The following is a 13,087-nucleotide window of genomic DNA, read 5'->3' as shown; positions in this document are numbered from 1 at the left end:
CCTTCGGAGGTTTCTTCTGCTTTGACAAACAAATATCAGCACAAGTCGACGAAATGAGTTGAAAAAGAATGATATATCTCATATGTGCACATTTATTCATACAAGGGATACACAGAGACATATATAGTGCAAGGTTCATCCAAAATTTATTCACTTGGCTTGTTTCTTTCTAAAATTGGGTGTGAATCGTACTTTAAACTCTCTTTGCCATAAATTGCCATATTAAACAGCCGAAAGACAACAAATATTGGTCCACTGCAGAGCATCAGACACCAGTATGCTTTTTCTTCTGATTTTATTCAGTTTGATCATCTCTGTTATTCTCAATTCTTAAAACGTCATAAACTCTATAAGTGCATATATCAACACATGTGCTTATATTAAAAGTTAAGTGTTTTGGAGTGCATATACATGTACACCACCGCTACAACGCAATGGCTTGTCAAATATTTGGTGCGAAGACTAGAATTGGTCTTAGTGTGTTCGATATACATCTAATCTAATTCAGCCCCCTGATTAACACATGACAGTTACCATAAAGTCTGTTTTGAACATTGCAACAACATCAAGAAAATGTGTGATTGTACAAAAGTAAAAAAGTTGTTCTAACTAAAAAGTTGTTCTAACATTATAGTGTACAAGTAAATACACATCGTCAGAAAGTCCATTATATGATAGGCCTATAGAGTACATGAATTTGCTATCCTAGGACTGAAATTCTTCCGTAAAATAAATGAGAGAAGTTGACAATCCTGCTCCTAGTCAGAAGACTATCTGACCATGCTGATGCAAAAACCTACACTATTACGTAGTTTTAAAGGGTTACACTGTTAGTAGTCACCACGGGTGAGGAAAAGAGAAATGTGGTCAGCAAAAGCACTTTCTTATTAAATAATTTCTTTACCCGTTCCTGTTGCATATTTATAATGCCCTACAAACATGATAAATATTAGATAACTCAAGCTACACATTCAATTTTGCACCGTTGCTCATCCAACTCCAACCTTTCAAATCTCACTCGAAGCACCATTTGTATCTTGGTCAATATCATTTTCTTTGTGTGCCCTGTCACCTCCAGTACCAGAACCTTCTCTACGCCTCTCTCTCACCTCTTTAACCTTAGGACCCGTGGCCTTACCCCGCCTTCGACCCTTCCTCCTCTTTTTACCCTTTCCCTTTGAAGCCTTCTTCTTCTTTACCACATCACGATCCGGAACACGACTCGAATCTCTGGACCTGCTAGAAATCAACTTAACAAAATCAGGACTTGGAGTATTAGTAAACCCTGCTTTAACATTCACATGATATGAACCATCTCCTGACGAAACATCTTCAACTGTCGATTCCTTCCTAATCTGACCCTGAATAGTACCTGTTGATTGCGTGCTTAATACATGCTCCCCTACATTCTCAGAACCGGCTATATGGTTAGCCTTCTTTTGAGACTGAGGTCTGTCCTCTAAAAGTTCAAAGTCTGTTGTGTGTGCATTTTCAGTCTCATCTACAGTGTCTTCAGCCATTTCTATCCCTACTGTCAAATCACTGTTAGTCTGCAAACCATGGCTGGTGTCTCTAACAGTTTCTTTCACTTCCACTAAATCTCCAACACTTTCTGTCGTCACAATGTCCCCAGGACTCCCTGTTGCTATGGTAACATCTTCATTAGATACCGTAGTAACTTTTCTAGTTGACCCCTTTGACACTCTGTTTCTTCTTCTCCTTCCCTCCTTCTTTGAGTCAGTGACTGTGACTTCTGCTGCCTCTGTTACCATGGTAACTGGCTCTGTCACCGTGGTAACTGGTGTCTGCTCAGTTACCTCTGACTCCTCCGTAGATGTCTCCTGTGTACTCATCTCGTACCTATTTGTTTTGAGATGCCAATTATTTGCATCCTCCTGCGACTCTTTCTTTGGATTTCGGTGGTTGCCATGGTGACTTGTAGCATCGGGATTGGTCTTGCTAGTGGTATTGAGTTTATGCGGCATGAATTCAGCTGAGAATCCACGTCCAGAATGTGATCCATCACTGATAAACATCACCCACATATGTTTGCCTGAAAGAGTTTAATGAATGGGAGAATTAACCAAAGACCTTTTAATATAATAAACAAGTTCTCTTCATCTTCTTCTTTTTCTTCTTCCTCTTGGTGATAAACACTAAATAAGATATCATTGATATCTCTATGTCAAACAAAGCTATGTGGTCCTAGTCAGGTTATCCAACTTTCATGTTTTAATCTACGGCATAAATTGCCATCTTCATCCTGATAAAATAACAACTGCTGCATTGTGCACATGCCTCTTTCCTCTTGGATGCTTACAATGTATGCCAATAAGGTCAATGCCAAATGATGCACCAGTGGAAAACGAGATGCCAATCTATTTGCTTGCATCACATGCACTTGTGATTGCCAAAGATACATACCTGTTGACAAGACGTCTTCTGGAATCTCCTTCCCACAGAATCGTCCAATGAACGGGGATGTCCGCCTCCTTCCGTCGCGTACCTCCACGTAATCGTAATGGCACAACTTTGTACGCTCAACATCCAGCACGTTAAAGTGTAACCTCACCACGTGGTCACCATGCACGGTCAGCTTCCAGATGCAGAGAGTATGAGAGTGGTATTTTGAGGGGAACTTTGGCGATGTGAAGTTCCCTCCACCCCGAAGACGGTGGAAACAGGCCTCTGAAAAGATAACTGGTCCATTGTACATGTACTTACGAAAATATTTAAACCCCTTCTGCATTTGATGTGACGTACTAACAAGGAACTTTCAATTCTCTTATGTCTCTTCAGGGGTGCTGAGTCTACTGACCAAATTGCCAAAATCGGCACATATCATGCCTGGAAACGGGCACCTTATCAAAGCAGCTCGGACCTACCTTTGTCGTACGTCTGGTGAGCTATATAACTTGCTGTGAAGTAGGGCATGTGTGGTATATCCTGCAAGTCCACGTGAATTCTGATCCCGATGTAGCCGTTTGGTGTTGTCAGTACTCCGGGGCTTTCTGTACCACAGTAGCGACCTTTGGTATTCTGAAAATGAACAACATTAAATCAATTGAAATAAGAATTTTGTAAAAGCTCAACTGTCAAAAACTCAAAGAAGAAGTGTCAAAATGTACTGTTTTGAGAGAAATTTGCCAATTTGGTACTCACATGTTCGCTACCAGAATAGACCATCATGAAGTGTTTGGTACAGTTCTCTGTGTATGGGATATTGAACTGTGAGAAAGTCAGAAATATCCTGTAGTGTGCCGGTAGATTGATCTCAAATCCACACTCTTCAAACTGTGTGTTTTCAAGGTGGATCTTACCACGGATGTCCCGCAGTGTCGAGCGACATTTATCTGAAAACCAAAAGTAAAATTCGATTCAATACAACTTCTCATGTCAAAGTGATTTTCAGGTGTATGGAAAAATCGTCCTGGCCAGTATTAATCAAATCGCTCTTATTTGATGGGACTTGACAGCTTTAAGTGCCTTGTCAAAGGACATGCATAGGAAACTGTATATGTATGTGATGGCAACTGACAGCCAACTCTAAATCTAAGATTCTGAAGCTGCTTCTGATCCTTTGGCCTGAGATTAAAGCATCTGTAATTGGATCCAAAGGTTTGTCGGCTCACATGTACTGTACTACATCTATTTTAAAAACCTTTATCCTACTAACCAGCATATTCTATCCTTTTCGGCAGACACTTTATCTGGTCTTTATCTGGTCTATTGCCTGACTGGCAGACACATCGGTACCCTGTGATTGTGTTGACACACTTGTGGTCACACAGAGACTGGTTCATGCGGCACTCATTGTAATCTGCCTACAAGAAAACATACAGTAGAAACAGAACCAAAGACCGGCTGGTCACAGGGACTAATTCAAGCATCACTCAATGTTTTTAACAGGCAAGTTGGATATCAGACTCGCACAAATAGCTATTTCCTCCATCTCTTAGAATTATGTTCTGTTGATTCTTCATATAAATTTAATTGATAGAACTAAGAACTGAAAAAGACTAGCCCTCATAAAGTTTTGATAGTACATGCAGGCAATTAGGAATGAATGTTAAGCATGATTGATGTACATTGTCTTAATTGCTTTTTAATTGGAGTGACAGCTAATCTCACCTATGACATAACTGAGCTTGAATCCATAATGATACTTGGAAGACCACATGATGACAGCCTCGGTTGTGTTTAGTTGTATCTTATCACCATTGGGGGCGCCACAGTCATATGGATGAGGCTCGTAGCTGAAGAAAATATGAAAGTGAACACTTAATTCTCAGTCTCCGTCAGAATTTGGATGGAAGTTCATTCTATCAAGATTATGTGACAAATCTTTAAATAGACCATTGGACACAACTTGAATTAACCAACCAGTAACCCACTTTTAACATCTCTATGGCTCATCGCAATTCTCAATTTGACTTTCAACTGAATAAAGTCTTTATTTGTGAGATTTACCTTTCTAAATTAACACCTTGCCCATCAAACACATCTGGTGTGTTAAACTTCTTCCTGTATTTCGTTCTCTTTCGAATGATTCCAACACACGATTCTCCTTCAACGCGACTGTAACTGTGATCTATCTTCAGATAGATGGCACTGGCTTCTGGTCCTGGAATGATTAGGGAATACGACTTAATTGATGCTTCATGCATACGTAAATAGCAATTTCACAAGCCTGACGCTCAAATATATATTTCAGCATTGTCATTGTTAAGACAGATACACAAATACATGTACTATAGATACCAAGTTTCAGCTAATTAGCATGCATGATTAATGCACTACGGCATTGTGTATAACTCCATTTCTACTTTCCTGAGCCCCCAGTAATTGTGAATGGCGTACCCCTTTAAAAGTTACAGCTGACTTCCACTTACCCGCTGAAATGGTCCACCTGCACTCCACGGCTGAGGGAGACATTGCCAGAGCAAGTGGAGACTCAATAGTACCATGTTGTGACCTGAGTGTTTGATGACAATCTGAAAAACAAAATTTCCAACAAACTCAAAACAATTTTGTGATAAATACAAGTAGAAAGCGCATTTCATGGTGGTAAGTTCATTGGCACAATTAACTCTTTTGACGGTTTAAATTGATAAAACCCATATTTCCGCCATTTCTTGAGATAATTGTTGAGGAAACATTGTCAAAAGGTATTCATGAAATAAATACTAGACTTTGAAATGCAAAGTACTTTAGGTTGTGGAATCCAAAAATATTTTGTCCTTCATCCAACCTACCTGTTTCGTATTCAAACTTGTGACTTTTAGGGTCAAAGCTCGCCTTGGTATACCCTGCTCCACTGCCGCTACCTTCTGGTTCGAAATCATCTGCCATCATCAGTGGATCACCAAGGTTGATGTCGTCTGGTGCTGCAGAAAAATGAAAAAGGTTTACGATGCAACACACAAGTACTGTATGAACACCTGTTTTCGCTTGTCCTGAAAAGTGAGCCTTTTTGCAGATCAGATTTTAAACTCAAAAAGAGGACACCACAAAGTTTGAGTAAACTCCTAAGTCCGCCACTGCCATGGATACCTCGATTGATAATCCATAAACAGGATTGCAAATGGCTTAACAAAAAATGGACACACCACGTTCTTTACCTATTTCAAAGGAAGCCTTGAACCCCTTGAGCATGATGGAAGAATCGCTAGAGAAATGTATCCACATGCTGTCCCAGGCCTTGATGATCCCTGGTTGGCCCACTCCACACAGTCGACCTAGAGGCTTGCCCTTCTTGCTCGTACCCAGTCGCAGCTCGATAAAATCAAATGTACAGTTATCGGACTTTTCCAGCTGGAAGTCTTGGAAGTTCAGTTTGACGGAATGACCTGGAACAAAGTATAAGAAATAAAATCACAAAGTTCCCAATAGATGTAGTCGCTGCCAATTTCCTATCTTGCCAACAAAATCCCGTTCTTAGATGCAATATTAAAGGGAGTCTATATGTAGAAGCTGCGTTGGTCAGATTAGGTTACACAAACTAACCTATAGAGGTCTCTCCCATCTGACATCTGAATTTGACCCTTGAATTCTGCCTAATGTTCCCCTTTAAGCTTGACTCTTGAACCTGATCGCTCAGGAAGTAATGTTTTGCAATTTTAATATAAGGTAGCGAATAATGGTTAAGTGTAAAGAAGGTAATGGAAAAGATGACAAAGGATGTGCTGACCTTTCGGTGTGTGGACAACCCATGTACATGTGTGCTCCTTGTAATAATACATGGGGTAATTGGGAGAGGAGAAGTTGCCTTTGCTCTCATGAAATTCAATATTGCAGTTGGGTTCTGAAGAGAAAAACAACACATTAACTCCTGTATGGCATTGGCAAAGGATTTCAACCTCTCTGTTAAGGGACAACATTTGGATTGACAAATGCTGTCCTTGACAGAGAGGTGTCCTTATTACAGAGGCAATGGCAAATGTTTGAGGGAATATCAAACAGGAGAATGCAAATAACCACTTTGGGATCAAAATCAGTGTCTCTAATACTGCATTAGAGAGAGTGTCCTGTTGACGTCCACTACACTTTAACTGGAATATCTTAAACTAAATTTTTTGAGTGAATGAACCAGTGGTCTTCAATGCATAAGATTCATAACAAGAAGCTTACTCGGGCAGTTATAAAGCAGGTTGGCCTGAACGATATCCCCTTTACTCAGACTGACTCTCTGGCCGATGTAGACACGCTCGACAACTGGTTCCATGGTGTTCCTTCCATTGCTGGTGAAGGTGGTCTAAAAAGAAAAATGTTACCGAAAATGATCAATCTCGCAAAGACTTGAACTATTTGAAAAAAATTACAGAATATATGTTTGGGCATCCTTAGATTCAGGTTTTCAATACTCCTACATCATATACAATATTTGAAATATTGTTTTGAAAGATGATCAGTTTAGCACTTAGAACTTGTTGTTGGTATCAAAACAAACTACATGCGGAGAAACTCAATCTCCATGGTAACTTTGAACTTGTATGCATACATAATTACCTGGCTTCGTTAACGTCACTAGAACAATGGGAGAGCTAGATAGAGTATCACTTCTCCTCAGGGGCTAATCAGCTCCATAGCTCAAGAAGATTGTGTACTCATTGAACCCATACTACAATCTACACGCTAGTATTGTTCGTACGACACGTATCCAACATCAATTCTACCCAAATGCGTTCTATGTACTCATTTTCGATCCTCACAAACGATGAGTGACTATAGACTTATAATGTAAGATACTCAGTTTTGATTGACATACGCGAAGATTGATATGTACTGAAGATACTTCAGATAATGGAGACGAAATATCGATGGATGGCTGGTGGCGCCTTAAACAAGAGCTCTTGATTACCCATTGCCGATCAATAGTGGTTAATTGGGGTATATCTAGAGCCCTTAACCCGGCTCCAGCAGCAGTTGTTGCAACAGTATCCATGAGGGAAATGTTCTGCAGAACAAACCCTATACACTTGGACTCAACCCTGATGGTCAAGCAGACTTCAAATGGAAGGCATATCAGTTGTTACATAGATTGCACAGCAGCCTTGGTGGCTTTCCTGACATTTGCATCTGTCAAAATGTGATAAATCTCCTCGTTAACTTGAAGATGAAGTGGCATTATCATGTCACAGAGGAGATGGAATACATGCTATCCTCACTGTCACGAAATCAGATGAGCATCAACTTAGAGACTTAGTTGTGTTTATGGCTCCGAGTTTATATGATGCCATAACTTGCATTTCATGACTTTTTTGCCAAAGGATTGAAAAAAACGTTCATTTGCACAGAGTGGTATGCAAAGTTGTGTTCCATAATACCAAGGGACTGAAAAACTCTTAATTGCACTTAGTGGCACATGGTATGTATTTTTTTAAATGAATAATTTGCCAAAAAGCTGAGTTTCTAATAAACTTATTAACCCTTACCTTCCTATAATGCATTATTGAGTTGTAATCATATGGCTGCCCCAGTGAGTCAATATCCATATCAGATTTCTTATAAAAATTCTCCATCCGACCTGGCTTAATATTTTCCACAATTATGCGGATGTATTTATCCCTGTCCGGTCTGCAATGAAATGTTAGACTATTTTAATAGCTTGGAAATCCAAATGGGCCATAAGTGGTTATTGTATGGTACCCCAAAGTATAATCCCGCCTAAAACGCCACGCTATATCCTGACTAACACCAATCCAGTACTGAAGGCAGCTATCAAATCTATATCAAGAAGAAAGACTAACAGGTGTCTTTATTTAATACTGAAAATAAGTCAGAAACTGCCAGAAATCACCACATGCTTCAGTCAAGCCTATAGTCGAGAAAAACCCTGTATTCAATCTTGCCTGACATGATGAGAAATCAACAGGATAACAACAAATCTACAGCCACTGCTATGTGACATTGACTGTCTCAAGGGTATTTGTGACAAAGATGTGACATCAATTTTTCTGAGTTTTGACTTCATTCTGAAATCTGAGGCACACCCTACTGAAAATCAGTGCCTCAGTTTAAGATACTGACACTGTACTCTCACTTGCCTGCTGTGTTCATGCCAGAATCCGATTGTATGTCCTAGCTCATGAACAATCACTCCAAACACTCCACAGTTTTCAGAGATATTCACAAATTGGCGTCCTTGGTCGGTTTGACGACCAACATATGAACAACACCTGAAACAATATGATGAGACATTCAAAAAAGAAGAAACAGGAACCAGAAACTACATGAATACCTATTTGGAGAAAAGTCTTTTAAAATGACAATGAAACATAGTTGTTTGGAAAATATATTTGCAAGCGACCTTCCATTATGTTGTGTTGCCATAGAGCCTCCCATGTTTTAAAAACTTGCATGGTGGATTTTTCCCTGTACTTGATTTACTCCTTACCCACATCTGCCAGGGGCGAACTCTATATAATCTTTCTCCGTGGTCCTCGGTACAAACTTGATACACGTGTGCTCCTCCCAGTGTGCCATTGCTGCATAGATGTTGATTTTGACTGAGTCTGAAAGTGGAAATATTGGATGTCAAGTTTATAATAAACACATTAAGAAAAGATCAGTATGAATTATTGTAGGCCATCACTAGTTGAAGGGGGATTATAAGCAGGAGCTGATGTCTACCCCCGACGGTCTCGATTAGTTAAAAGGACCTACAGAAAGGCATTATAGTTAAATGAGTTGGGCATTTGCCATCAAACTTAAACCTAGGGGTCCAACATTCGCCATGGACTTGATGTATTTGTAAAACCTTGCTGTCTCTAGTTGCGACACCAAGGACCGATGTGATCAAAACAAGACTCATCTTCCATTACGATCATTGATACACGTATCCTCTAACTGCGGCTTTTAGAATGCATAATCCAGTTACATGTCCATTAGATAACCAACTGTGACGTCCTTTGCCATAAGTTTAATTCTGCAAACTATCAAACTATACTCTCTGATTTGCCTAGGGATTCACTAGTAACCATTACCCCATACCCAACTGAATATCCTTATAAACTTTGCAAATTGATAATTAATACACAAAAAACAACAATGATTGCCAAATGGACTGACCTGTTGTATTAGAGTTCATGATATAAGGCACAGTTGCATTTGGCCATAATCGGTGTTTCAGAGCTGTCACTGCTCGCTTTAAACGTCTCACTTTTATTTCCTGCAAAAGGAAAAGAGAAGAAATGATGATGATGAGAAATAAGGAAAGTTTGATGACGCAAGTTGAGGAGATAGTTTTGCTCTCAATTTGAATCATAAAGACTTTCATCCCTGATCATGACTCCTTCACATATCGCATTGGAATACGTCTAGTTAATGCCTTCAGGGCTGTTTTGGGAGGCCATACTATCCTCTTTACCTTTTGAAGTTATAAGGAGATGTTCAAAAACAAACTCAACTCAACTCGACCCAACCTGACCTGACCTAGGCTTCAATGTTTCAGGTCGTTGGCATTTTCTCACTGGCGAGGTGCTTTCCTAATTCATTTATTTGTGTCCATGGAAAGATATTTCTAAAGGTCAACTAATTAAGTGATACATATTTCATATGATATACCATCATAACAAGTGTGATGTCTAATGAGGCTATTGTGCCTTCTGCGTGATTTTAGAATGAGCCAATTTTTTTTCCTGACTGGTCCTGTCCAGAGAAACCACCCTTAATAAACCAATGAATGAATGATGTAAGAGCTACCTCTATATACCACCATCACCAAAAGCGTGATATCTGATGAGGGTATTGTTCCTTTACATTTCTCTGACGCCACAAGCTCACTTCACACAGAAGGCGATTATTGATTGTCAGCTCCCAGGGCTAGCCATCTTAGCGTTACGGCTATATCCGGACGCTGTATGCCATGTCCGTTACATAGCCGAGACAAAGTACTGTGTATGATGCTATTGGTTATTAACACAATGTGTCCAGGGCTGCGTGTGATATCTGGTAATGTGGCGATGATCTGCAGTAGAACCTACCACAATATTGTAACCCTTTAAAAAATTATAATTTTGCATTGCTTATTTATGAAAGAGAAATGTAAGACATCTCCCAAAAACTGATCATCGTACATGCTGCCATTGCATCAATGTTGAAGGGCAAGGATGGTTTTTGAACACAGACATGAAGGAATAACAAGAGGTCCAAGCGTCTGGTGCTCAGCTGAAGTATCTCGAGAGGAGAGAGGTAGCTAGTTTTGATAGGTCCACAATGTGGATGGATGTAAAAAAAGCTAGTGGGATTGATAGATGGACCGACTAAGAGACTGATAACTTAGAATAATCGTCTTCATCCTTGATGAAATTTGTTTGTGCCACAACTTACGCGCACTTGTTCTAATATTGGAATAAAGCCCTCCTCCTCCATATTCAACTCATTGTGTAACAAAGATGGCCCCGGTGGTGGTGGAGGTTCGTCAGGGTAGAAATGATGATGATCCTCCACAGTAAACTTCATGTCTGCTATCGGCAATGCATCTGAAAACAACACGTTTTGGTTTAAAGAGTACCTTGGTGTTGTCATTTTTCTGTTGTCGTCTTTGGATATCAGAGAAATGCATCAAAATCATATACATAATGTTTCACACATAGATATAAGCATGTTAAGGCAGGTCCTACATCTAAACCAAACATTTGATAACCATAGTCACCAGAAATATATAAGAAAGTGAATATATATTTAGAGTACCACAGCTAGAACCTCTTCTAAAATACCAAATTACTCTGACATCGCCATGGCCCTGAACTCTGCCCCAGTTTGATAGAATTGAACAGATTCATGAGGAAACCTTTTTACATTTTCAACGTATTCATTACACTTTTTCAATTAAACTAATTCCTTATAACTGTTTAGGTGCGGAACATTGGTTTCCAGCAGTCTGCTAGGTAAAAGTGTATGCACAACATTGAAAAGTGCTATTTCCTCTTGAAAAAAAGGTAAATTCTCTGTGGTTTACTAACATTTGATATTTTTATGTGTATTAAACAGGGTCTTAGTCAAAAAATTTCTGCGAATTTTCAGAAATCTTTGGAGAAATTTCTAAAAATCTTCAACATGACCCTGATCAACGAAGTGTGTCAAGGAGGAGATATCATCAGGTCATCTTGACTTCCAGGATGACACAATCAAGATCTAATCTTATCAGTTATTATCTTCCTTTAACCCTTTCATGATTCTGACCATGGACTTCTCAATCTCTACTGTTGGAGTGCTCCAGTTATGCCAGGACCATCACAGGTTACAACTGGAACCTCCAACAGTTACCACTGGAGCACCATTGGTTATCTCTGGTTATCTACTTCAACTCCAATTATTACCACTGGTTATCATTGAAATTCTACTGGTTACCACTGGAACTCCAATTGTTACCACTGGTTATCTCTGAAACTCTACTGGTTACCACTGGAACTCCACTGATAACATTGGAACTACACTTGTTAACACTGGAACGTTCACTGAGTTAACATTGAAACACCACAATTTACAAATGGAAAGCATTAGGAACTAAAAAGACCATTAGGAAGAATCTGGCAATCATAGCCTGACAACCCACTGGAATATCATTGGAAAATTCCCCAAGCCAATCCAGGCTAACCAATGTTTTAAAACACGACATCAGCTTATTCTGAAAATGAGAAGATTCAAAGACCTTGTTGGTCAAGATGATCACCATCCCGAGATTATAAAATGTACCCGTTAGTCCAGTAGTTAGTTAGTCATGAGAGCCTACTATTTAAGGAAAAGATCAGAGGCGGCAAACGTTACAAAACTGTTAAAATTATAACAAAAATGCGAGCGTTCCTACCTTCTAAATCTCTGCTCCTGTGGTCTCTAACTTCAGTACATCCTATTAGCAGTAAGATCGCATAAATGTGAACTAAGATGATGATGTTCTGCTGCATTTTGCTCGCGGCCTCTTCTCACGCTCATCTGTCACGCTGCTCTTATTGACGAATCTAATATCCCTTCAAACGGCGCAGGCACAACCGTAATTCAGTCGATCAAGCAGACGACGCTGCCGCTTAGCAGACGATTTTTTTCGGATCTTTCTGGAGGCGTAGGGAGTTGTGAAGGCATAGGGCCCAGTGATTGATTACTGTCTCGCTGGCCATATTATATGGTACCCCCAACTCGCAAGCCCCGATATCCTCCCTTTAAAATGTTTTTCCCCGAGGCACGGGCAGGGAAAGCACATCATGATTGATGGCTATAGAGACCAATGACCAATCACAGGGAACTGCGGGGAAGATCATTTCTTTCTTGCTTTAGTTGACGATTGGCCCGTATACACCCCAAAGCTCAATGGTTTGTCATCAGGTTGTTTGCAGGATTTCACAAGCCGATAGTATTGGATTCGACAAGATTGCCCAAGCTACTGATATCTGATGATCTAAGCCTATTCCACACAAACAGCAATGTATCATTCATAGGTTTGTGCGCGATGACGCACGGGATTGCCAACTTGTTTTGTCTCCAGAGACAACGTAAGATAATGCACCATCACATTTAATACGACCATAAGACACAGATCGTCAGAGCCATTCTAACTGTACAAAGACATATTCGGTACATCTGATAGTCA

At 39.9% G+C, this 13,087-nt stretch overlaps 1 protein-coding gene across 1 annotated transcript; it reads right to left on the bottom strand.

Annotated features, from left to right (window-relative positions):
* Positions 1-90: 90 nt before the first annotated feature.
* On the bottom strand, positions 91-12,436 carry LOC135491545 (bone morphogenetic protein 1-like). The gene is made up of 18 exons (XM_064777520.1): positions 12,311-12,436; positions 10,831-10,982; positions 9,571-9,670; positions 8,897-9,014; positions 8,547-8,678; positions 7,935-8,076; positions 6,631-6,754; positions 6,191-6,304; positions 5,622-5,849; positions 5,256-5,387; positions 4,893-4,994; positions 4,471-4,624; positions 4,132-4,256; positions 3,677-3,820; positions 3,163-3,353; positions 2,886-3,039; positions 2,425-2,688; positions 91-2,053 (listed from the first exon to the last, which is right to left on the bottom strand). Exons 1-18 carry the CDS (start codon positions 12,405-12,407, stop codon positions 1,008-1,010), a joined length of 3,519 nt encoding a protein of 1,172 aa, XP_064633590.1. The 5' UTR covers positions 12,408-12,436; the 3' UTR covers positions 91-1,007.
* Positions 12,437-13,087: the final 651 nt, after the last annotated feature.

Source organism: Lineus longissimus, chromosome 1 (assembly GCF_910592395.1).
Source record: "Lineus longissimus chromosome 1, tnLinLong1.2, whole genome shotgun sequence".
Taxonomy (NCBI): domain Eukaryota; kingdom Metazoa; phylum Nemertea; class Pilidiophora; order Heteronemertea; family Lineidae; genus Lineus; species Lineus longissimus.
The sequence above is the reverse complement of the archived record's forward strand: the minus strand, read 5'-3'. Positions and strand labels throughout refer to the sequence as shown.

Coding starts and splice junctions, on each gene's coding strand:
- LOC135491545 (XM_064777520.1), bottom strand. CDS start 12,407: ATGCAGCAGAACATCATCATCTTAGTTCACATTTATGCGATCTTACTG. Junction 8,077..8,546: donor TTCTGGCATGAACACAGCAG/GCAAGTGAGAGT, acceptor ATTTCATTGCAG/ACCGGACAGGGATAAATACA. Junction 3,040..3,162: donor TCTATTCTGGTAGCGAACAT/GTGAGTACCAAA, acceptor GTTCATTTTCAG/AATACCAAAGGTCGCTACTG.